The 27,561-nt window shown below is 43.2% G+C and overlaps 2 protein-coding genes across 2 annotated transcripts in view; one reads left to right on the top strand and one right to left on the bottom strand.

The window, feature by feature from the left end:
- LOC311034844 (vitelline membrane outer layer protein 1 homolog) overlaps positions 1 to 27,561 on the top strand; it is a 286,803-nt gene that overhangs the window by 57,891 nt on the left and 201,351 nt on the right. The gene's annotated exons all lie outside the window — the stretch shown is intronic.
- Positions 146 to 26,027, bottom strand: LOC311035180 (butyrophilin-like protein 3; the record flags this gene model as incomplete). Its single annotated transcript, XM_084043259.1, has 5 exons — positions 25,918 to 26,027; positions 21,967 to 22,308; positions 19,173 to 19,448; positions 1,650 to 1,767; positions 146 to 203 (listed from the first exon to the last, which is right to left on the bottom strand). The coding sequence occupies exons 1-5, from the start codon at positions 25,982 to 25,984 to the stop codon at positions 146 to 148; spliced, it is 861 nt and encodes a 286-aa protein (XP_083899385.1). The 5' UTR covers positions 25,985 to 26,027.

The following is a 27,561-nucleotide window of genomic DNA, read 5'->3' on the forward strand; positions in this document are numbered from 1 at the left end:
AAAAGCAAATGCTTGTAGAGATAAATATTGTTCAACTATCAGCAAAAGCAAATGCTTGTAGAGATAAATATTGTTCAACTAGAAAAGTGCACTTCTCAGTCTACTCAGGGCGTCATTTTAAGTCTATTTGAATAGCAGTTAATCTTTAGTATAGAAAAAGGACCCACCATTCTCGTCGGATGCGACAGTTGTGTCGCTTTGCCCTGATAAAAAAGAGGAATGGAAGAATTGGAGAACATCATGAGTCTTGATCTGCACTTGAGGAACTCTTAACCTGTTGACAGGAGCTTATAGTATGTGTGGTAACAAGTAGGTGGAGGCAACAGCTACTTAGTGTGCAGCCGTCATGACATGAGGAAGCTGCAAAGAGTTTGTACGCCAGGCAGTGCAACTGTTGACATTTGTGTTAGGGTTAGGGAAGGGAAGTGAAAGTAGATTTGGAGGTGCACTTTGGCTTCGATTCCAATTAGATTATGATTGGATGATGTGTTAGTTATATTTCTTTTTTGTAAGAAACAGGCCCTGCCCACAAAGTTGCAAAGGTAATTAACACATTCTCTGCCTGAGAATGTGTTAATGAATTAATAATTCATTAGGTAATTAGTTAATTCATCCGCCACTGCCAGCGTTTTTACCTTATATTATATTTTTTACCTTATACTGCCTTGTTTAGAAGCCCCTCAATGTGTGATTCAAATTTGCACCAGATCAGACGCTGCGTTCATGATTTGAGGCATAACGGGCCCCTCCTGTAAATTTTGGAAGGCAACCGCAGCCAGTTGGAATGGAATAAAAAAAAATGGCTATTCAAATGACATCCACGGACAATCGAAGAAAATTTGCAAAACTGATTAACATACTGTAAGCTACAGTAGCCGATTATCTGCTGCATAACAGTGTGCTCAGTAACTACATTTTCTCTGTCCCTGTTCTAGGACTTATCGGACAAGGAAATTACAGCAGAGCTGTGGGTGATTTACAGAGATCAATCTGGTCCAGGTTGGTGCAGCCGATTCTGTGCTATAACATTGGAAAATAAATGATGATGATGATGATATTAAATACATAAAATCACATACAAAAAGAACCAATGCTTTGTTTTACACATTGGGCAGTTCACATTACTTCAAAGGTTTATGAACTTTACAAACGCTTCATATATTTCAGATGGATAGATGGATGGATGGATGGATGGATGTTGTACTTACTTTGAAGACTTTGGTCTCCGACGTAGGAGACTTGAAAAGTAAGACTTCTGTTGGAGTGGTCTTATGAAACAACATGAAATATTGGATTCATATTATAATTATATTTGCTTGCTACTCATGTATTTAAAGAGTCAAAAGTTGCATGCATGCAAAACATATTACACACACATGCACGCATACAGTACACGCACGCGCACGCACACGCACACACACACACACACACACACACGTTTGCGCATGCACGTGCACACACATACACATGCACGCACACACACGTGTCGTAGTGATGCATTCTGCTGTTCAGCTGTGTACTGACTGAGATGCAAGACATTGTATTTTATCATGATAGATACATGGATGGATATATCACGTAGAGATTTAGAAAATGAAGTAGTTAGCCAATCAGTTGAATACTTACGATATTGTTTCCTAATAACTAACAATGCTGCAACCACCACCACAATGATAATTGCAATCATAATTCCAGCTAAAGCTCCTCCAGTTAGTTGAGTCACTGAACGATCCTTAAGGTCATGCATGCCAGTTTGAATGATATTATCTGTAAGACAGTGAGCCATAACACAAATGTCAACTTTATAAAATTAAATCAAGCAAATCAACAATGATATTAAGATGGACGGACGGACGGACGGACACAGATAGACATTTATTGATACTGCAGAGGAACTGCAGTTGTCATGGCAGGACAGCAGTAATGTAACAAAATGTAGTCCGTGCATGGCCTTGTCCGTGGCAAATTGTTGATTTAGTTTTTACATAACATTATAATGTTCTTATTTTGATCATGAGACCCAATTACTGAATGTCAGTCTCTTTTCAGAAAATGTACGACACTGATTTACTATGACTCTGACACATTAATGAGTCAACTAGGACAGTGGTTCTCTAACTTTTTATTTTCAAGGATCCCCATAACTCCATGTGTGCACTCTCAGAGTTACAGACCTGTAAAGGTAAGTTAAGGCTATAGCTCTTTACGTGTTTCTGGTAACATAATTGTCCGCTCATTTGTATGTCCTTGGCAAAAAAAACAATTTGAGAAAAATGTCCACTGCAAGCCAGCATGGCGATGACCCTTTCTGGGAACTGTTAAGAGCTTTTATCTGGAGTAGATAAACGTGTAGTAAGTGTAGTCATAGTGCACTTGCACTGAAATTATATTCACAGTATATTAACAGGTATATTGTCTAAAGTGTAGCTACATAGACAACACCTTTATTTATAATGTGCTTTTCAAAAACAGGGTTAGGGTTAGAAAGTTCTTTACAATAGCAAGATAAAATACAGCCATACGGAATAAACAATAGCACTTAAATACAATTCAAATGGTAATGTTATCATTTGGATGGCACAACAATAAATAACTAGAAAAAGTGCTCCTCGGGGCACAGGACTCCGCCAGGTCCGGTACGTCATTGGGTGGCATTTCTTCCTCGGCCTATTGGGAATGTGCGTGCAAGTTTCATGGCAATCGCACGCTACTTTCATGATTTGAGGCATTTTGTTCAAAACGAGCTACTCTTGCAAGCTATACATGACTACAGAGATACTGTGTACCGATTTGTGTGAAGTTTGAATAAAATCTGGAGTAATATCAAACGTTTTTTTTGCAAAAAAAATAGCCTCCTGGTGGCGCTATGACAGGCCGATCTAAAACATTTGTGGCAGAGGTTCTGCTCTGGCATCCCGGGAATTTGTGTGCACAGTTTTGCTGTGATCGGGCCAACGGTACCTGAAATTAGCTGCTCATATACGGACACACACACACACACACACACACACACACACACACACACACACACACACACACACACACACAGACGGACGGACAGACAGGGTGCAAAACATAAAATCAAACAAATTGACAAAGTGAAAAGAAGAAATACAATCTAAAGTCAGACCGCACCAATGGAACTTCTTGCAACTACTTGCAAGTTGCAAAAGCCTGGGATCAATACCTTTTATGGGTTTATGATCTGGTCGGGAGCGGAAGTAACCCTACGTCACCATGCGCGTCATCAGGCGGCCGGAACCCGCAAGCCTCACCCTCCGGTCACTCCGGCCGCGATCAAGGGCATTGTAATAGGGCCTACCTAATAGAATCCTTGATGCGGTGTAGTTTAGCTTATTTTTAAAATACAAAATAAATAAAAATGTGAGTGTACTTTCCGGAGACTATTTAGCGTCTGTCTACTTTTGTTATCCCACGGGGAAATTCTATTCGATTTAAATAGGTATTGGGGAAACAAACAGGGGGAACCAAAACAAAGCGGCTCCGCAAAATTGGAACCAGCAACACCCGGAAGCCGGAAGCTTTTTTATTTATTTTTTATTTTTTAGTAGATGAAGCCTAGACCGGATCATACGGGCAATTTAATTATGAATACCAGGCTCTCCTCCGGGGTGGAGAGACTGGTGATGCGAGGTTACTTGCAACCATTATCCCCAACATTGGTGCAGTCTGACCTTAAAACTGTTTTGTTGCAAGGAGTTGCGACTAGTTGCATTGGTGCGGTCTGGCATTAAGAAAAGGCGTTAATATAAAAATGTGTGAGGATGCATACACTATAAACAATGATGAACAAATGTTGCCAGTATCACAGGCGCAGCACTTGTACGGGCAATCTGTACCATCATGTAGCACTAGCAACATGCTACGCTTTTTTAAGAGAAAAACAAAGAGAAAAACCCCTGCCCCAGGGGGAGAAAAAGATGGAGAACAGAGTCAACAGACAGAGACTACCACCGGTGTCGCGTCAAGCGCTGATACTCCCGAGGCCAAGGTAAGGACATGTTAGAATATTGTTAATATAGACCACTTGGAGGAGCTTGAGGAGCTTGAGGAGATAGGCAATGCAATGGAGGTCCCCATTGCGAGGCCAGGCAACACAGAAGGCACCCGCTGGCTACCACACATGTCCCATGCTTTGGAGGCCTTGATGAGGAATTACAGGCCCATCATGATGCACAACCATGCCAGTGATCCAAACAACAAGGAGGCAAGTGCAGCCATGAAAGGGAGGGTAGTTAATACCCTCACAAAAACATGTAGTAATCCTGGTCGCTATACTGCCTCCCCATGACAGCCGGGGCGCCTGATGGAGGGGAAGGGTCGGGAACTGGTTGGAATAACGTGTTCCTTCCACGCGCTACGTCCTACCAGGGAAACTCCCCCCTGTCAGGTGACAAGAAGGTCAGTTGGCTCTCATGCATTGAAGGAAGCATGAGCCCGGCCCTGGCCTCCCTGGCTGTGGGGGACTGGTGTAGTGCTGGTGTAGGGCTGGTGTAGCCCAGGATCACTTAGGAAATTGGCACTGGGTGAAAAAAATGGGTTATAAAAATCGCGGGATAAAAATTATGAAAAAAAGATAGGAAGGGCAAAGGTTGTGTTGCAGTCCCTCAAGCAGTACAAGATGCTACTCTTCATCCACCTAATGTTAGATGTCCTGAAAGAACTGAAGCAGCTCAGCCTCCTGTTCCAGCAAGACGGCCTAACACTATAGTTGGTGTCTAATGGACTGCAGACAACAACACTAGCTCTTGAGGCAATGAAGGTGAGAATAAAAGATACAGTAGGAGATGTGAAATATTAGATTAGATTAGTCATTCATATTGAAACATTGCTATGTAAGGCAAGGTAGTTTTGTTTCTATTGTACATTTCAACAACAAGGCAATTCAATGTGCTTTACACAGAACATCAAGCAAAGGAAACCCAGTGGACAGAAGCTTTAACATAATGCAACAAAAAACATTAACAACTGTAATTCATTCAAACACAGCAAGGGAGAAAATTAACTATACTACTGTACTAGCCTACTACACACACACACACACACACACACACACACACACACACACACACACACACACACACACACACTGCCACCGTAGAGAGAGATAGCCTCGTTCCCAGCCTCACTCATCTGCGAAGAGAAGAGCCTGGTCACGACCTAAACCAGTGAGTGTGACAAAGTCCTGAGTGGATAGGACTTCCGTCGTACGTGTTTCCCCCGGAAACAATCTTTTTTGACCAATCACAACACTTGTTTCATTCACGGAGAATGTTAACAAATTTGTAAAGCATCAACGTCATTTCCTTGGGCGGTCATTCCGCCAAATTCAACCACTTCCGCCTAGACAACCAACAGCCCAGGTCTTGCCCAGCGTGAGAGAGAGGTAGAGAGAGGAAGACGGAAGAGGAGAAGCACTGGTCGTCAACGTTGTAAAACATCTTGGATAGAGGACTGGAATTATAACTGCGGCGGGGGCCTTCGGGCGGTCCGTGGCAGGACAACTAGGGCAGACGGGGCGTCTCGGTCTCTAGGACGGGGTCGGCCGCGGAGGAGTGCGGAGGACGGGCCGCCGAGGCCTCTCCGCACATGGTCCCTCCGCGCCTGGTCGGGCCCGCAGGCTGCAAGCAGCGTCCGCCGAAGCACGCGAGGTGCCTTGCAAGAGGCGGGCTTCGTTTGCCATTCGGTCAGAGTCGGGTGGGTCCCACGGTGGTTCCAGCTGGTTCCCGGGGGTCAAAGTACATCGACTAGCGTCCGCCGGCAGGCCCGCCATGCAGGGCGGCCTGCCTGCGTTCCGTCCCCAGCGTCCGCACGCTGGTCCATACATCCGATCTGGGAAAAGTTGCCGAGACTCCCGGGAGAAAATTTCAAAGGAGGGGGCCATGGCGGAGCCCAGTTCCTCCTAGGCTCGAGGGACCTCCAGGGCGCCCGGCCAAGGGGCCGCGCCCGACCCGAGGCCTCTCTCTCGGCTGCCCTCGGCCCCGGCCTCGGCGTCCGCACACCGGTTCCATACATCCGGGCTGGCACGAGTTGCCGGTGTGCCCGGGAGAGAATTTCAAAGGAGGGGGCCACGGGGAAGCCCAGGTTTTCCCGGGCCCGCCGAGGAGCTCCAGGGCGCACGGCCACCCGGCCTCTCTCTTCCCATACACCCGATGGCCACCGTGGCCTCCAATTTCTTGGTTCTTTCCCCCCTATCGGGGACGGGGGAAAGGGACCCATGGCCACCACCACCGGCGCCCGGCTCGGCCCGCCCGGGCAGCCCCGAGACGGAGCCTCGTGCCGGGCCTCGCCGCGGCCGAGCTCCATAGGAACGCTCTGGAGCGAGCGGCCGTCTATACCGAGAGACTTTTTCAAAGGAGGGAGGCAAGGGGCGAGCCGGGCGCCTCCAGGGCCCCGGGGTGGGGACGGGGAGGTACGACGCGGAGATCCAGGTGAAGGAGGCCCGCGCCGCCGTCCCCAGGCGGAGCCTGGCGTCGGGAACGGCGGCGGCCAAGCTCCCTGGATACCTTCTGGAGCCAGTGGGCGTCTCTACCGAGAGACTTTTTCAAAGGAGGGAGGCAGGCACGAGCCAGGCGCCTCCTGGGCCAGGGGCAGGTGACAGGGAGGTACGACACGGAGATCCAGGACAAAGGGGCGCCTCGCGGCGCCGACACTGCCCCGGGACCAGGCCCCGGTCCCGGGCATGGTCCCTAGCTATCCTCTGGCTATCCTCTGGCACAAGTGGCCGAGACTCCCGGGAGAGAATTTCAAAGGAGGGGGCCGTGGCGGAGCCCAGAGCTTCTTGGGAGCTCTGGAAATCCCGGCTTTTTTCCGAAAGCTCCAGGATTCGGGGCCTCTCGCCGCCCCACCGCCATCCCCAGGAAGGTGCCTCTTCCTGGGCATGGTCCTCACCTATCCTCTGGCACAAGTGGCCACTCTCCCCCCATGCGAGATTTCACGCAGGGGAGAGGCCTTCCGCCCAGGGCCTTTTGGGAGCTCTGGACTTTTTCCGAAAACCTCCAGGAACCTCGGCCCTGCGTGGCCCGGGGACGCCCCCGGGATGGTGCCTCGCGGCCGGGTACGCTCCCTGGCTATCCTCTGGCACCAGTCGGCCCTTCTCCGTGGCTTCCCCCTTCCTGCAGGGGAGAGGCCGAAGCCCCAGGCCACCCCGGGGCCTCAGAACACCGCCTTTTTGGGGTTTTTTCGGCCGCAGTTTCCCCGGGAAGCGTCCCAGGGACCCGGGGGGGGGGGGGGGGCACCGGCGCGTGCGCACCCCCGACCCGGATCCAACGAGCCCTCCGCCGGCCCCGGGCGACCCACGGACCGGGCGGTACCGGCCGTTTTAGCCTGAAAAAGCACTGATCGACAAGCGTCGCCGGCCGAAAAAAAGTCAAGATTTTCGGCAGGGGGTCCTCCCGGGGACCTCTGGAGCCCATGCTGACACTTAGAAAAAAAATCAAAATTTTTCAAAGAACCATGATTTCGGGGGCCCCGCGGCCCCAACGCTTGCCCCAGGAAGGAGCCTCTTCCTGGGCATGGTCCTACCTATCCGATGGCCCCAGTCATCTTTTTTGCTGGACTCTCCCCTTCACGCAGGGGAGAGGCCAGGTGCCCAGGGCCTCCCGGCAGAGTGCCGGGTTCACGCTCGCCCTCTCTACCCGCCCCGGGACTCACCCTCCCTGGGCACGGAGGTGGGCCGGGGACCCCTGGGGGACCGGGACGGCGCCGCCATGTGGACGCCGGCGGTACTGCGCCCCGCGGCCACCACAGGCCTGTACAGGCTTGTGGATCTGCTCTTTTTCGACGGCAGCACTTGGTTCTCTTCCACACCCACCACGGGGACCCCCAGGGACCCCCGGGGGTCTGGCTTTCGGACCCGCGGGGCGTAACCGTCTACTACTAACCTGTGTTGCTGTTGTCATCTCAAATTGACCAGCCAAACTAAAATCCACCATTTTAGAGTGTTGCTCCAAATTCCTTGGATTTGATCAGAGTGACGCGTTTAACACAAATGCGCATATTATTGCCAGTCAGCTATGTTAACACTAGCAGGTTAACGATGGCTCGTTGAGCCTGTATGTGCATTTGACCACATAGCCAATCAACAGCACTAATTAATGTCAGCTGTGCCGTGTGTGTGTGTGTGTGTGTGTGTGTGTGTGTGTGTGTGTGTGTGTGTGTGTGTGTGTGTGTGTGTGTGTGTGTGTGTGTGTGTGTTCTTTTATTTACATTAACCACACTAGACCATACCCGGTCGACGCATCCGTGGGGGGATATGCGCACATGATCTGGCAACCCGGGAGGCAGTTCGTCCCATAGCTGGGCAGCCCCGTAACCATGGCGACAGTGTTTGACACAAAAACGCTAATAAGAAGCTGAGATTTGATGAAATTGAAAAACGGGCTTCACAGTTAAGTTCAGATGGTAATGGTCAATGGCTGTGTGCAAAATCAGAGCAATTGGTCCAGCCAGTGAGGAGAACCGGGTAGCTTCACCTACTCACTCACTCACTCACTCACTCACCACTACAGAGGTTACTAGAATAATAGTAGGATGAACCCTAATATGCCAATATGCTGAGGGGAATTTTAAATGGTAGAGTGTAGAGGGGGAAAGAGCAGACCAACTACAGAGCCTAGGGTCAACTTTACAGAGTACTGAGAGTTTTAAATGGTCACAATGTCTAAGTCTATGAAGCTATGAAATCTATGAAAAGGTTTCATCTGCAACACAAATTGTATACAATATGTAGTGGGGGTCCATGCTTCATCTCTCTCAGCTAAGGGGTCCTTGACCTGAAAAACCTTGAGACCGACCCCTGCTGTAGTACTCAGAGTAGACCCTCTCCCTCACTCTAAACTTAAATGACTTCTAAGTTCCATTTCTCCCTAAAAGGAAAACGTTATTTTCCATCCTGAATGGCAAGTCTAATATTATTATTATATTTTGGCTATGTGCAATAACTGCAAGCCAATGTTCAGAGGTTCAGTATATTGTCTTCATTTCTTTAATTAACATTTATTTTGTTGGCAATAGTTCAACTGTCAGCCAGTGTTTTGAGACATAGTCTTTTATTGCTACAAAATAAATGATAAAAATAAATTCTACATGAATAAATGATACATCTAAAATATTTAAATCTTTTTTGAAAAGATTGGATTGGGAAAAATTGGTATCAGCAGATACTTAAAGGGATATTTCACTTTCAAAAAAACTTTTGGTGATTGTATCGTCTACTCAGGCCTTTGTGAGCCCCCCAGACAGTTTTTAAGTTGCTTGATTCAATATTTAGATATTAGATATTCATTTTATCAGACACGCACCCTTCCTATACAAACCCATTGTAACTTCAAACTCCATTTTTAACATGTTAGATTCATCAAAAACACCCGTCCTTGGTTCACCCGTCTCATACAGCCCACCTAATACGCGAGGGGGCCGTGTTTTTTCGATTACTTTTTTCATTTATTTTTAACATTTTTTGGGGAAAATGAAAAAAATGTATATAATAAAAAAATAAAATAAATGAAAAAAAATCTCGGAAAAACACGTCCCTCTCACGCATTAGGAGGGCAGGGTGAGTCACCAGAACCAAGGACGGGTGCTTTATATGAATCTAACATGGTTAAAATGGAGTTTGAAGTTATAATGGGTTTGTATAGGAAGGGGGCGTGTCTGATAAAATGAAAATCAAATATCTAAATACTGAATTGAGCAACTTAAAAACGGTCTGGGGGGCTCACAAAGGCTTGAGTACATGATAAAATGACCAAACGTTGACCAAATATCCCTTTAAAATCAAATGATCGGGATCAGAAGCAAAAAAACGCGATCGGGACATCCCCAATTCCTTCGAATATAAAAAAAATAAAAGAATGTTTGACTATAAAAAAATAAGGTTCGAATTAAAATTTAAAAAAATAATAATCTGACGTGCAAGTTCTCGCGAGACTCTGGGCACATGCAACCTTAAGCGAGGAGCACCCAGCTGCGGACTCGCAGTGTGAGCGGTGATATGTGAGCACTGCTGTGTGAGGGACCGGAAGTGTTTTTTTTGTTTCACGGCACGTTGAGGTATGTTAAGCTGGCAGCATTGTTGATGAAGCTCAGCTAAAACACTTATGTCCTCTTTGCAGCTTTGATTGAATACTTTATCAACAGTTTGCAAAAAAAAGCACAACGCAACTACTGCTGCTGTTGCTAATTTATTATCTATATCAATTTTGATGAGAGAAATCAAAGCTAAAAATGTGTGGTGAATGCATTCAAGTAGCCTAGTGAAATTGGAAGATCTACAAGCTCAAGAGGGGTGTGAGCTTGCCTTGTAGCTCATGGCTTTAATAACTACACAAATGATGTCCAAATAACTAATACTCCAGGCTGAAAGAGTTTGAAGTGACTGTATGCGTATAGATAAAGATCTGTTTAAGTGCTTGTAGATTTGCTAGTTTTTAAGATAACTGATTCAGTGTATATCGATCAAATAAGAGATGGAGTGCTACTTGGGAGAGATAGATAAAGATCTATCTATGTCCTTGTACTGTATATTGGTCAAATAGAGATGGTAAAATCAGGCAAACATAACATTTAAATAACATTAAAAAAATATATAATTAAAGAAAAAAACCTCGCTAAGCACACGCGCTGCCTCTCATTCACTCAGAGTGTGTCTCGTTGCAAGCGCAGCTCGCGTGTTGCTCCACTCGTTAATTAATTTGCTTGAGGTGTGTAAAGCCCAGCAAAGCTTATTAAAGTGGTCATTGGGCAAAAGCAGAGCCTCCACGACCGTGTTGGTGGACAAACACAGTAGTTGGGCGCTGTTTGGTAACACTTGGTACTACAGAGCATGCTAATGAGTGCTAACAACAAACAAATGTATGCTAGCAAGCGCGCGTGCACGCACGCACGCACGCACACACACACACACACACACACACACACACACACACACACAGAGCGATCCTCCACCATATTGTTTCATATATTCATTGTATGGATGCCTTATGCCTAAACTGTGTTAATTTGATGAACTGAGTACTGAGGAGGGTACTTAAAATATTTTTTCTGTTTCAAGCTTGAATGCAAGGGGTTAAAATTAAGATGTGAGAAAAGACAGGGCTATTACAGTGTGTGTGAGAATGAGGAAATAGGTTAGCAGTAAAAGAAACAGCTAGAAAAGAGGAACTTCTAGTGGAGGACAGGAAACCATGAAAGCTGGGCGAGGAGCCAAAAAGCAGAGAGAGTGTGACTTTGAGAAGAAAGAGTAGAAATACTCTACTATTTTTACTCTACTCTCTATAAGAATAAAAAATACTTTAAGACAGAAAAAGGTAAATGAAATAAGAAGAGATGGAGTAACAAAATAATGATTAAGTGGTAATACTTACTATATTCTTAAAGATTAGTAATAGTAATTAATAAAGGTAAACGTCCAGGTTAAAGAGCTGTAATAAGTTTAATACACTTATTAGGCGATAGTGGGGTGAAGAGTAAATGCTTTATACTTAAATAAGAGTTTATTTGGGTTAGTTATCTGACGATAAGTAAACTGAGATAAATAGTATAGATAGGAAAATAATGGTCACGACTAGTGTATAGGGTAATAGCTACTGAGACTATGGAAACATCATTTCCCTAAGGGTATTGCATGGTGAAATAGTGTGTAAGAATAGGGAAGAGGTGATATGTCCCAGACATAGATTAAAAGGGTCATGACGCATCAAGCACAGTCACGCTGACCATGGGGTAATAAACGGGATATGGTCAAGAGAGCGTGGGTGGTAAGAAAAATAGAATGGGCCAAAATGCCCTTCATAAACAATGTTCAGAGAGCAAGTTGTTGAGAGACTTTGCGCACTGTCGTTAGAGACCTGGGGTATGTTAGAGTAATCTCACCATATCACCCGAGTTGGGGAATTAGCCTCTGACTTGTGCGAATATGGAATTTAGATGCTTAATAATAGATGGGGTAGAAAAATCTGCCAAAAACATAGTGCGTGTATTAGACTAAAAGATCTCCCAATTTGATGATGGGTCTTATAAGGGGCCTCACCCTTTATAGCCTATTATTAGGTTGTAGTCAGGCGAGGGAAAGATAGTACGCCTTATACCTCGCTCTGCTTTAAAATAGACAACAGGTAGAAAGAAGGAATCTGGAATATTGGAAGGAACTACCAGAAGGTGATATTTTAGTTATGTCTTGTTTTATCACAGCATGGGAGGGTAAGAGTACCTATATATTTGAGATCTATTTAGAACTTTAATATTCTCATGTATGTGATATGGATTAATTTGTAACAGCTTAATTGAACATTGTATTCAATCTACTTACTTTTACCTGAATTTTCTGCTTAAAGCTGTAAGCAAAACTATAATAAATTTTACATTTCCTGCATTTAAAAGAGAAGTTTCATAGAGTTATTTCATAGTTATATATATATATATATATATATATATATATATATATATATATATATATATATATATATAAGGATTTTATGGGTTACCTCTAACCCCACCTTGGGTATTGATTAAAAGGGTTTAGTCATTATTCAAGAAACAACACCCTGGATTTAGACATTGTTAATAAATTCAGAATAATCAAACCAGTAATCACAATAACTTGCACACGATTAGTAGGATAGCCAATAGTAATTAAGGTGATTATAGGCATCGAGGGATTAATGGGTTGTTCCTGGTCGATGCCTATAGCTGAAAAAGGGTGTGGCCTTAAGATGGAGATTGGTTAACGAACTGGAGTGAATATCTTACGCCATAGGCTTAAGTTCTTTCTATAAGTGAATTGAAGGGGTAGTTCACTAGAATACAAAAATTACCTGTTAGTCAGAGAAGCCTATACGGGACGGACGTACCTCCGTAAACCGCCCGGCGACAACACACACACACACACACACACACACACACACACACACACACACTCTCTCTCTCTCTAAAAGTGGGGTCCGGGGAGCCCCAGCTAAATGATGGGTAGTTAGGAACCAAAATGGACCCTTATATGGGTCTGTAACTCAAGAGTGTACAAATGGAACCATATGGACCGTTATGGGTCTGTAACTCAGAGTGTCCAAATGGAACCAATTGGTCACAATTTTCAAAGATAGGCCTACTGGAGAAACCTTTCAATAGCAGACTAGATTCTTTTTTGGAACGATTTAATGTAGCCTACTCTCTGAGTCAATATGGTTTTAGAACTCACATATCAACATCTTTACCTATATTAATTTACCTCAAGAGAAAATTGGTATTAGAGGCATCGCAATAGACACTTAAAACAAAGTTATTTGGACAGACGTCAACAGTTTGTGAAGCTGGGCAATTACAGCACAAATAATCTGGACATTGCTTATGGCGTCTCCCAGGGGTCAGTATTGGGGCCCAAACTTTTTATTCTTTACATCAATGATATTTGGCAAGTTTCTAAGCTGCTGTCACTGGTACTTTTTGCAGTTGACACAAATGATTTTTTGCTCTGGGGATTATCCAGATAATAATATAAAATAATTTGGAATAAACAGGCATTGCTTTTTCAAATTCAGTGTTTACTATTTTTTTCAGAATGGAAAAAACTTTTTTTACAGATCATATCTACATCGGTAATATCAGCTATAACAGCAATTAATTACATTGGATATCGATATCGGCCAAAATGTCTCATCGGTGCATCCCTAATACATTGTAAATATATAGTTGTTTGCAGTTATCCACCGAAATCGTGCATACGATCGATGTACAATACGTTTTAACATAAATATTGGGAGTGAAATGGTTTAATAACCAAAAAAACACGCACTTCCGGTATTGTAATGTTATTCATTTATATATCCACCATAATCATGCAAACGATTGTTGATACAATCAGTTTTAACTACAGCCCGACCGATGCCAGACTTTTGGGTCCGATGCCGATGCCGATTTTGAGAATCCTGGACCATCGATTGCCGATGTTTTTGACCAATATTTTGTAATTAAATACAAAAATAAAAAATAATTTTCAAAAACGTATAAACTTAGTTATTTCATTAAAGTTAAAGGACGACTTCACCTCTTTTCAACATTATCTTCATGTAATAGGTCCTCACTAATGCTCATGATAAAATGGTACAATTTTTTTCTAATCAGTCTGTGTCTCAGAGGAGGGCTGTGGACAGTTTGGGAATCCAAGCTAATAGAAACTGCAGGCTTTGTATTCCTGGAAAGTTGCAATGCAATAATAGATCCCATTGCTCTCGCCTTAATACAAATCTGAATATTCTTTTTCAAATCTTTTTGGAAAAAAAAATCCTGCCTAACGATGATGTCACTGGTAGACGGGTTTCTGGACTGTCCACAGCCCTCCTATGAGACACAGACCAAGTAGAAAAAAATTGTATCATTTTATCATGAGCATTAGTGAGGACCTATTATATGAAGATATGTTGAAAAGTGGTGAAGTTGTCCTTTAAGAATACAAGATTGAGAACATTTAAATAAAATGCAATCACATTATTACACATAAACATGAATACAATTATTTGAAAACTTTAGTTACTAGTCACTTTGTAGATTTGATTTATTAATATTATTACTAAACATACATTAACCACAAGTCTTCAGCCCTTTTTAAACTTTGGCTATTTGCAGTGGTGGAAAGTAACTATAGTACATTTACTAAATTGCTGTACTTAATACAATTTTGTACTAGGTATTTGTACTTCACTTCAGTATTTCCAATTTCCAATACTTTTACTTCTACTCCACTAAATCTCAGAGGCAAATATTATACTTTTACTCCACTACAATTATTTGAAAACATTAGTTACTAGTTACTTTGAATATTTTGATTATTATTAGAAAACATACATTAATCACTTCAGCCCTGTATAGGGCCATTTGAAAATAGCTGATCTACAAGCTTGTAGATCTGCTATTTTCAAAATATTTTTATACATTTGAGAACTTGAAATTGATTGAAATTTGATGCCAATACTTTTGTACTTTTACTCAAGTACATTTTGAATTCCAGACTTTTACTCGTAACAGAGTATTTCTATATTGCAGTATTGATACTTTTACTTAAGTAAAACATGTTAGTACTTTTTCCACCACTGGCTATTTGAAAATAGCAGATCTACAAGCTCACAACATGTTGCTATGCAGTGCGTTGTGAGCTTGTAGATCTGCTATGTTCAAAACATTTTCATACATAATGATAAGGGGGTGTAGTGCACTTCTGAATTTAGGATTTGGGTTTTGGTCAATTGATTTAGTTTGTTTTCATATAACATTGACACGACGCTGTCACCGCATCCTGGTGACGCGAGGTTACCTGCAACAGACGCGCCCACGCAGAGCCCGTCCATCGATTGGTTGTGAAATCGCCCTAACCAACAACAACCAATAAAACCCACAACTGTCCCTTCGGACAATAGGATCTATTCTAAACTATGGGATTCTAAAACTTGAGCGTCGAGTCCTCGAGTCAATCAGGCTTGAGGCTTTGAGCACAACAAAACTGTGTCCTTGTATTTTAGTTATGAATAAAGTCTTGCTGAGAGCAAAATGAACAGCCCAAGGTAAGGGTGCTTTACAAAGTTGTAAGAGGAATCCCTTCATCTGACTGACTATCTTGTACGCGTCTGATGAAAAGTGAAAGTAAATGAAACTCGCCCCAAAACACGCTCACCCCCATTCTTTTTCGTGGACCCACGGTTCTTGCATTTGTTTGATGATAAGGTTAGAACATAGTTTTAATGGGGTTACTTTTAGAAATAAGGTTAGGTAGGTTTAGGCATAGTTTACTGAAGTTACGTTTGTGAATACCGCCGGATTTGCTCCGGGGCGACTGTGTTTTAGGGCGACTGTGTTTTGGTATTCTCCGTGCGACTGACAAGCAGCACTCCTCCGCTCAGAAACAGCGTGGAGATGTTAAATTAACGTCTCAGACAGACGTTAATATATATTTATTTAGCGATATACAAGTAGCTTAGAAGATTGTAGTAGCCTATGCCCAATTGCCCATAAAATATATACCTAACCGTTGCATCATGATCCATAAATTAACAAGGAGCCTCGCGTCGAGTCATTCATATCATTTATTAATTAATTGAGCTTATAGGTCTCTCTGGAAGGCATTGTAGTGGTATATAACTTTAATCTCACTCAGTATTACTGAGAGATTGTTGAGAAAAACAAGCAATCTTTGTGGATTTCTCATAAATAAATATAAACACCTTTACCGCAGCTGCTCAGCAATTGCACAATCAGTGAAAATATTAATGACAAAAACATCGGAACATCGGGGGGAAAAATGACCGATGTCCGATATTGACATCGGGGTCCAAAATGACCGATACATCGGGCTCACCGATGTATCGGTCGGGCTCTAGTTTTAACATTAATATTGAGAGAAAATCGTTTAATATATAGAAAAAAACACACACTTCCGGTCCCTCACACAGCAGCGCTCACATATCAGCACTCACACACCAAGTCTCATCTGAGACCGCAGTTGGGTGCTATTGCCTTGGTCTATTGCAGCTGGTCTCGCGAGATCACAGAGCCGTCAGTCTGAGAGGCAGAAGGGAGAAGTCTCCCCTCAAGGCTTTACTTCATCGTATGGTGGTTGCGCGTGAACGCGAGCCGATTTACAAGTCCACAATGCATTGCTGATGCAACGTGTTGTGGGCTTGTAGATTAGCTGTGTTTTCCACGCGACAGTCATACTACGGATGGATAAACCAGCAGCCTCGCTGTAAACACTTCACACCGCAGACACACACAATAACCAGACTCACTCGCTGCTCGGTAGTCGGTACTAGAAACTAAGCACACACGTTTAATCATCACGGTTAAGGGGCTGCCCAGCTATGGGACGAATTGCCTCCCGGGTTGCCAGATCATGTGCGCATATCCCCCCATGGATGCGTTGACCGGGTATGGACTAGTCACTTTAATTGATTCAAAATTATAACAGGTCAAGCTGAAACGGGTGATTAATTTGATAGCGATGGCATATCACTACCGTTTACAACCAGACTCGACCGAAAAAACTACCTTAATTTGAACAAATAGATTGTTTTGATCATAATTTCTCGTTTCATTTCGAGGTAAAGATTGTTCAAACTTCCATCACAGCACAATGAGCACATCCTTGGTGCGTCTCCGTTCTCCAGATAAGTCCAGGCTTGTATCTAAAACCATTACAGCGTTATTGGCTATAGAATGAAATAACCAACTAAGTATGAAGTAATCATTCATTTGATCTAGCAAGAGAGTCCGTTTCTCAGCACCAACCAACCAACCAATAAAAGTTCAGAACTGTGAAAGTACTGTAAATGAGATTGCATGTTCATCGTGTTTGAAATGGTGTAAGCCAGGCATCCTTTTCTTACAATGCTTAAAGATTGTTTGTGTCTTGTCAGTTGAGCTGTCGCCATTTTGTGTCAACAACAGGAAATCCAAAATGCTGTCAGACAGTCGATTTATAAGCAGGGGTGCAATGCTCAGTGGACGGGGTTGCACGCCGAGCAACCACTTATTTGGCCAGGGGGACGCGCAGGCACATGCATGGATGTGCACGCGAGGTGCACGAGTGTGCATGCAAGAATGCGTTCCACTCGATCCGTGCGCCGAGCGAGTACCTGGCTACTTAGCATAACAATAGCTCAGGTCGTCAGGTGTGTTAAACTGCGTCCTCACATACACTGTATAAGATTGGAGGTGTCATCTTTCTCACCCACGTCTCAAACTCTGTCTGCCCCCGTATCTTCACCCCCCCCTCCACACACATTTGAATACTTTTATTTGGATCTACAAAATACAGTAGCATACAAGATCCAAACATTTTTTGAAGAGGGTTTCAAATGAAGACACTGTATGCAATATATTTAAAACAGTGGGATAATATGCATGCAGAGCAGTGATTATAATTTAACACCAGGCAACAATATATATTAAAAAAATGTTAGTCCACTCAAGGATAGACAAAGCACCGCCTCTTCCAGATAGAGAGGCTGCCGATCACTGCAGAGACTGAGCAGTACTTGGCCAGTCTTTTTGCAGCGACCTTCTGCAGTCCTCCAAGTTGCAGTCCACGTTTCGCGAGTCTGTGGACATGCCCCAGACTTCCGAACACAAGCACAATGAACTGGCAGTTATATCCAAGTGACTTGATACACTCTACCAAAGGCTGATATTTCATGAGTTTGGATGTGAAGCAAATGTCCATATACAGATCAAAAGAACAGCCTATTTCAAAGATGACAACTGATTTACACACACACACACACACACACACACACACAGCCTCCTTTCTCAGTGCGCTTGTTGTTTTTTCCCTCAAAGTAAAGTAGTTCAAGTAAACAAGTTGTCTGATTATTTTAAGTTTGCTTTTGTGTTTGTGTGTACAACAATGTCTTTAATTGAATTAACTTAAACTAGAAAAGTAAATAGAAACTAAATTAACAATGTAACTAAGACTGCAATTACCTTTAAAACATTGTTTGTTTTTCCACCATATCTGTTGACATAATTTCTTTATATAGCCTACATCCTGCCACCCCTTTCAGCTTCTCTATTTCAAGGTAACATTTACAAAAACTAAACTAAAACTAGTCATTTCCTGTACAAACATGTTTCCTACTATTTATGCACATTTAATAATCATAATGCTGGTCGGAGCTGTTCTGTGAGCAGTGCGCACTGAGCACATGAGGGAACATTTATGCGCATGTGCGGGAGGGCGCGCCACGTGCACATGCGCGTGCACGTGCCGTCATTAAAATAGAGAGCAACCACTTCTCAAATGAGCATAGCATCACTGTTTATAAGACATGGCTGTCTTCCATGTCTAAGTTTTCAACTTCTTCCATTATTGCCTTGGCTGAAGAGTATCAAGATCGCACAAGCATGCATATGTTGCTGCCATTCAGCTACTAGTCTGAACTCAGAGCGCCCTCTGTTGTTCTATGATGATTTGGAGGATTGTGACATGTACCATGTACCCCTCCTCCCTCTCCCCCAGTCAAAAAATGACTTTTTTTCATTTTTTCATTTCACTGGAGTATTTACATAATGTATATAGAGTATTGGCACCAAGTGCATGCAGTCTTACAATAAGGAGGTGTCAGAGGTTCCTCAAGGTGTTAAATACATGGTAGACAAGGAAATGTTACCTGAGATGACAGTGTTTATCTCATCAGTGTGGTCGATGTGTGTTAGGTGGACTCTGCAGGTCACACGTCCAGCTCGCCTCACTGTCACATTGCTCTGGACCACATAACAGTGTTGGGAACGCCTGTCTGTCACTGAGGATTGAATAGAGAGGAGGTTTCCATCACTGTCCAGCCAAGACACCTCAGGTTGTGGATACCAGCACCCAGAATCACATGTCAAAGAGAAGCCATCGTCTTTTGGTCCATTTAAAGTGATCACCTGCTGTGACACAGCCCCTGCAAAAATAAACAAACATGATTATCAATCATCCAACCAACCAGTCTTTTTGTTTTTTTCGTTTTTCTCCACACGGGCGGGGCTAGAGCAGCTCTGGGAGTACCCATTGTGATCCTGAGAAGGAAGGGCCAGATAGATCACCGGAAACAAAAACATGGCTTCCATTTCCTTCTTTAAAACGCCTATATCTCCGAATCTGTTTCCGGTGTGGAACGCCTATATCTCCGAATCTGTTTCCGGTGTGGAAAACCGGTCATGCGCGGTGCGCGATCCGTCCCCGTTGTAACTTGCGAGTGAAATGTTATCGATCCAGGATGTAGCCAGGGTCATCACGCAACATGAATGGATGCTTTTTTTTAACGTGGATTTGCTCGTCGCGGAGTCTAAAGCTTCAAACAGCAAAGCGCAGTCAATGGGGAGAATGCTGGCACCCGATGTGTTAAATAACACGCCCTTAAATATTCTCAAAACGCCCCGATTTTACGACATGAACCAGAATACGACCAAAGAAGACATCATGAAAAGCCAATAAGAAAGAGTTTCCCCCGCTCGCCTCGCCACACACGCACCTCTCTCTCTCTCACACACACACACACACACACACACACACACACACACACACACACACACACACACACACACACACACACACACACACACACACACACAGCTGTATTTTTCATGTAATGAAATAAATCTAATCACCCACGCTGGCACAAATATGTTGGTCTAAAAGTGTATTGATAGCTGCAAGTTGTGCCAAACAGCGCTGCCCGGGGAAACAAGGAAGATGAATTTTATTGGCTCACTACATCACTATTTTAAGGGGGCTGTAAGCGTCCATTTGGTTCCATTTGTACACTCGGGTTGCGTGCGTCGTTGTGTTTACATGTGCGGCGAGCTTGTCGATCTACAAGCTCACAACGTGGTGCGAACAGACGCAGTGTGAGCTTGGAGATCGGCTATGTTTGGTGTGTGACACCGTCGTACGATGAAGTATACATTGCGCTTTTAAAGTGACAGTACACACATTAACCGTTTCTTCAATATTATTTTCCAAAAGTAAAAAGGTCACTTGCCTTCTGTCTGTTAGAAAAGTACTGTATTTGAAGGCCCTAGTAAAATGTAGTGCAGTATATTTTGGTTAAAAGTTTTAAAACAAAGAAAAAAGAATAGAAAAAATAACTATGCATTTTTTGTTTATAAAAAGTTGAAGAGACATGGAGATTTTATAGTAATTATTACAGTACTATTCATAAAATAAAGCCATTTAACACTTATTGCACATTATATGAATGGTTGTTTTAATGATAGGCAAAAATATTTTAAACTTTTGTCATCTTCATTTAATTTTAGATAGTGGTCAGCCACAAACTCACTGTCACAACTGGCCAATAAAAAATAAAAATAAATTTGTCTCACGTCTTTTTTCTTAATAATAGAAAAAGATCGATAGTGGGCTCGATAAAAGCTCGGTTCGATAAGCAGGCTCGATAAGGTGCTCATTATCAATAAAAATTAACGAGCTCCATCCCTAGTTCGAGTTACACTAAAATAAAGCCGTCATGTAGGCTATTCCCATTTCCCAGTCAGACTCGGACCGTCGCACTGGCGAGTCCCGTCCCGCTCCGCATTAATGAGAGATAGCCTGGAGAGAACATTAATGGATGAAGGCTGGTGTGTGTTGGACCATGGGTTAAATGTCTGATCTACCGGTGGCCATGAAAATATAACAGCAGCGCCGCTGCACCGGTCTAAACTCCCGCGAGTGCTCTCGCAGAAGCACTGTATATTTTGAAAATAGCAGATCTACAAGCTCACAACGCGTTGCGATGCGACGCTGGCTTGTGAGCTTGTAGATCTGATATTTTCAATGCAGCCAGATCTACAATCTTATCTGAATGACTGTTAAAGCAGTTTGTTTAAATTACTTTATAAAATGTTATATTTTCACAGGGATTATTTATTAGTGTAGATATACTGTACATTTATGAGTGGATTGTGTGTCCAGATGCCTCTCAGACAGTCAGACAATGCTACTCCGCAGGTCTAGGATGGAATAAACGGGCGCAGCCAATTTGCCAACGTCAACAACTGGTCCCGACCAGACGTGAGATTTCAGCGTACCGTAGGATGAAGCCCACGTCAGGATATATTGATAAATGCCGAAAGGTGCGGTGATCTCGCCGTACGCCCATTATTTGGGCAGCACCGCGTTGATAAATTAGGGCCTGTGTCCTTATCTTTCTCGCCGCCTTTGTGTATTGACATTTTTGTTCAGGTAAACGGTCTCAGTGTTAGACTTGTTGTGACCATCCATCCATCCATCCATCCATCTAGAGATGTATAATTAAAAAGGGCTATGGAAGTTACTGTAGCAGTTCAACAATTTTGGAGTCAAATTTGAGATGTCTGGTTCAAAAACAGTTTAGTGAAAAAAAAATCTAAATATTTGTTCTCCTGCTATTGTCTTCCTTGTTGTTTTCCCATCTATGTTTTGACCACTACGGAGCTTACCAACAAGGAGCTGGATCAAACTGCTGCTTTTCAGGGTTGGAACAAAACACTTGTACTTCCCCTCGTCCGAGAGCTGCACCCTGGAGAGCCTCAGTGAGATGTTACCGCCAGGCAGCTTCTTATCGAACAGGGACGTCCTGTCTTTGTACAATGGATTCTGAATGAGGCTAATTTCACGCCCCTCTTGGACCAGGTGCACATATGCTGGCTTCAGGTCAGGTCTCGACCAATCCACCGTCATCGCCACCGCGTTGTCAGGTGGCTCAATGTGACAAGGAAGAGTCACATCTTCCCCCACTTTGGCCATCACAGCCCGAGAGGACCCCGTCACCTGATGACCCCCTTAAAACAAAACAAAAGAGCTTTAGTGTAATGATATTCATCTCTATATATGTTTGTCTTTATTTATTTAGATAGATGTATGCTGTTTGCATGTCCACAGTTGCTAAATATGTTACTAAGATGGTATATTAATTGTTGTCTTAGCACCAGGGGTGTAGTGCTACTTTTAGAATAGTCAATTTAATTGTCAATTTAACAATATATAATTTAATAATGGTGCTAGCTTGAATAGTTGAATAGTATATAATGAAACCTGAGGGTCCATTAGTTAAACCACTGCACTTTTAAAAATGAGGGATCCTTGAAGGGGTTCCAGGGGACCCAGATTGATTGTTGACAATGATTTCTATCTCTGGGAGTCCAACATTGTAAAATCCTCAGTGTTAGTGTGATGGAACCAAATGGACCCTGTCTACCAGTCTGAAACTCCAGTGTGAGTGTAAATGGAACCAAATGGACCGAGGACCCAAAGGGATCATCTGGTTCCATTTATGGCTTGTCCACAGTGGTGCACGGCACTGCACAGCATAGTGGTTGTGGCCTGGGGATTGGGGGGTTGGAGGGCGAACATGATGCCCTCTGCCCTATGTCTAAATTTGCTTCAGATCACACACACTTCGTTCACATTTGGCACTGCCTGCACAGAATTTCACATTTGGCACTGCCTGCACAGAATTGTCACAATGCAATAGTCTACAACCAGTGGTGGAAAAAGTACTCACATTGTTAACTTAAGTAAAAGTATCAATACTGCAATGTAGAAATACTCTGTTACAAGTAAAAGTCCCGGAAATTAAAAATGTACTTATGTACAAAAGTATTGCTATCAAAATGTACTTAAAGTGCCAAAAGTAAAAGTATTCTTTCTGTAGAAGGTCCCATTTCACAACTTTAAACATTTCAAATGTATAAAATGTATAAAGAATCTTTCAAAATGAGCAGATCTACAAACTCACAATGTGTCACATTGCGAGCTTGTAGATCTGATTTCAAATGGCCGAAACGTATATAGGGGTTAATGTATGTTTTGTAATAATAATTCAAATATACAATGTACCTAGTAACTAAAGCGTTCAAATAATTGTAGCCTAAAAAAATACCTCAAAAGTTTACTTAAGTAACTGTAATTGAGTAAATGTACATAGTTACTTTACACCACTGCAACCTATTAATAAACGTGTGTTATTTATATCTGGGTGGGGATGGGTCAAATTACATTTAGGGAATGAACACTAGAAGTGGAAGCTGCCTACATTTCAAAGCAACTATATAAACTACTCTAGCCCTGAAACTAGCCCCTACGGAACCTCTCCCTCCGCTGTACGCTGTATAGCTCCGAGATGAGGTCCCTCGTTTGTTACTGCCGCCTGTTTTCGAAATGGTCGCACGTCTTCCACTTTACATGTTTCTTACCCCTTTCTGCACATCGTATCCAAAAAGTAAAGCATTTCCGCCACTCTCTCAGATGTTTTAAGTTTTAACGCGCCATAAAAGCTATCCAACGGGTTGAAGAAAGTATTTAATTTGCCTCGGTTTTCATCCGGTTCCATAATATTTTGCATTAGAAGATGCAATTCAACATTTGACCAGTAGGGTAATCAGTAATGTTATCTCTACGGGCGCAACTCTTGCGCAATGTCTTAAAAACCACGTAACCGGATTAAATACTTTCTTCAACCCGTAGGATAGCTTTTATGGCGCGTTAAAACTTAAAACATCTGAGAGAGTGGCGGAAATGCTTTACTTTTTGGATACGATGTGCAGAAAGGGGTAAGAAACATGTAAAGTGGAAGACGTGCGACCATTTCGAAAACAGACGGCAGTAACAAACGAGGAACCTCATCTCGGAGCTATACAGCGGAGGGAGAGGTTCCGTCGGAGCTAGCCCTGAAACATGACTGTCATATCGTGAGAGACGAAACTCCAACCTGTTTTTTGCACTTTCTCCCTTTTAGGTCCGCACATCACAAACGTTCCTGATTTCAAATATAAAGTGCTTACCTCATGGCCACGAATTATGTACGGGCCCTCAGAAGTACCCAAATCTTTTGTAGTGTTCAATAAAAAGCATTTTAATCCCATTGGTGGAGATTTTTTCATAGAGTTATAAAGCACCAGGGTGCAATACACCTCCCAACCGATAGGGTCACGTAATTGAAAGCATGGCAAAAAGTCGGAGAAATGGCCACCGATCGGATTAAAATGCTTTTTATTGAACAATACGGTAAATACGGGTCCTACTGAGGGCCCCTACATAATCTTAACATCCGTGGCCACAAGGTAAGCACTTTATATTTCAAATATGAAAGTTTATGTAGATGTACGGACCAAAAATGGATAACATGCAAACACTATGTTGAAGTTCAGCCGTGACGGACGTACGTCGTGTGATCCATGGCTAAGGCTACTCCGAATCCTGAACGTTATTGTGTCAACATTTTCTGCACTGTCCAGGGTGAATCCTGGACGGTGGGCTATCCTAAGTTATAAATACATTAAATAAGTGTGTGAATTGTTTAGGTTAGGTCCTATGTTCCCCGCTCTCCCTAGGAAAGCGGGGAACATAGGACCCGGGGAATATAGGACCTGGGGAACATATACGGTCCCTATAGACGGGTTTCCGAGCGACGTCATCACAGAGCAGAATGCGCAATCTGCGCATGTCTGGGGGTGGAAGGCGCGTTCGAAAATACAGCCCTGAGCGGCAGTGAGCGCACTGGCCAATACAAACTAATAGGCGAGTGTGCTCCGGTGCGTAATTTCCAAACGCACCCATAGGCTTCCCCCCGCAGCTGCGCGGTCATATTCCTCTCAATGTTTACTAACAGGAAACCTGTCTATAGACGCCTTAACAGACGACGTCACACTGATACGAAACAGTATGCGCACGCAGGTCGGCAGCAAAAGAACCCCACCGCTCATAAGATGCAATGTAAAAGTGGTCACAGTCTCACGTGTAAAAATGCATCCCATCACACTTTCAGATGCTGTTTTTCTCCCAGTGTGGAGGAAGAATGCTTAGGATTTTTACTGTGATCTCTCGCTCTTGAAATATATAATCCTTGGTTTCTGTTGTGTGTAAACAATAATAACAATTCAAAGCAATTGTCCTCAAAACTCCACCTCCAGTGGCTGTCATAGGAACGGAGGGAGCGCTCTATGATCATGGCATCAGAACCTGCTTGGCTCGCGCAGCTGCAGCCCGTCAAGACTAATTTATGCTCCGTCCCGCGAAGGTGTCGCGCGCAGAGAACGGCTGAGAACAGCAGATCTCCAAGCTCACAGCGGTCGCATCCGTGACGCGGTTGTGAGCTTGTATGTCAGCTGTTCTCGGTGCGCTATACCGTTGCGCGATGAAGTATATATATGTGTCGCCAGGGCGCACCCCACTAGCCTACACACAGAGGAGGTTGAATGAACTGAAACAAGCTCACCCCAAAACAGCAGGTTTGGGGATCTGTTGGGAATTGATTACATGAAGCAGTCACCTGTGCGTCCTGTCTCAATGTTTGTAAACAAATAATTGGTCTATTTGTCGACCTCTCCCTGCAGCCTGACCGTAACTCGACGGTAAACAACGGTTTAAAAGTATGTAATGTATAGCCTTACCTGTCACAGATGTGTTGAAACAGCTGGTCCATATTACAAGGAAAATGTGGAAATAAATCACATCCATCCGTTCACAGTACAGACACTGACTTGGAAGGGAAAATATTCCAACGCCAGTTACGCCACGGTCCCGTCCTTAGCCCGTTGCACGAAATTACTTTCGATTTCATTGGAGCAAACTAAACAAGGTTTAAACTTGGGGACTCATTTTGGAGGTGCACGGCGCTAGTGGTTCCGGTCATTGGTTCCGGCCACCGGATGACGTAATGTTATTTCCGCTCCGACTGGATCAGAAACCCGAAAATGGTATTGATCCCAGGCTAGAGTAGAATGCATTTCTAAACGTATTTTTATTACACAGCGTTAAGAGATGACATTGTACATTTGTAGTTCTGGTAAACGTTGTCTGAAATGCTCTTTGTGAGCAACCCACTATGTCAAATTCATCTTCACAAAATGTTCTTTACCAGTGAATTGCAGTGGTGGCAAAAGTACTCAAATGTTTTACTTAAGTATAGGCTAAAACATTTGCAATGTAGAAGTAGCTCTGTTACAAGTAAAAGTCCGGAATTAAAAATGTACTTGAGTAAAAGTACAAAAGTATTGGTATCCAAATGTACTTAAAGTATCAAAAGTAAAAGCACTAAAATGTTTGAACAACGTGTTGCAGTGACGCGTTGTGAGTTTGTAGATCGGCTATTTTCAAATAGCCTATTTATAAAATAAGGGCTAAAGTGGTTAATGTATGTTTTACAATATTATTTTCATAATAATATATTTATATCTGCAAAGTAACTAGTAAATAAAGTTTTCAAATAATTGTAGTGGAGTAAAAGTACAATATTTGCCTCTGAGATGTAGTGGAGTAGAAGTAAAAGTATAGACAATTGGAAATACTCCGGGAGAGTACCTCAAAATTGTACTTAGTATACTTAAATGTACTTCGTTACTTACACCATTCGTAAATTGTTCGAGCCATTATGTCTGTATTCTTTTACACTCTACCACTAGAGGACACTGTTTACTCATATTAAGGTACCTGAGGCATCCACACAGACACATGTGTTTAAGTAGCTCCATAAAGAACCTCTCACTCCGCTATACAGCTCCGAGATGAGGCTCTATGTGGTTCTCATCCGGGATCGGTCGAACGTCCGCCAAGGCTCCGCTGTTTACCCTTTTGTATACATCGTATCCCAAAACTAATGGTAGATTCCAAACCTCACGGATGTTTAAGGTTTGGACCGGAGCATAATATTTTAGGTCTGGAGCGAAACTACCCGTTTAAATCGCTTATTTAGTCAGCCTGTGGCCATGTTTCCCATTCAACCCGGAAAACCCCCCTACGTCCGCTGCCAGTACTGCTCCTGGTTTGGCTACAATGGGAAACATGGCCACCGGCGGACTAAATAAGCGATTTAAACGGGTAGTTTCGCTCCAGACCTAAAATATTATGCTCCGGTCCAAACCTTAAACATCCGTGAGGTTTGGAATCTACCATTAGTTTTGGGATACGATGTATACAAAAGGGTAAACAGCGGAGCTTGGCGGACGTTCGACCGATCCCGGATGAGAACCACATAGAACCTCATCTCGGAGCTGTATAGCGGAGTGAGAGGTTCTTTATGGAGCTAGTGTTTAAGT

This window comes from Gymnoscopelus microlampas, assembly GCF_963454915.1.
Source record: "Gymnoscopelus microlampas genome assembly, chromosome: 19".
Lineage (NCBI taxonomy): Eukaryota > Metazoa > Chordata > Actinopteri > Myctophiformes > Myctophidae > Gymnoscopelus > Gymnoscopelus microlampas.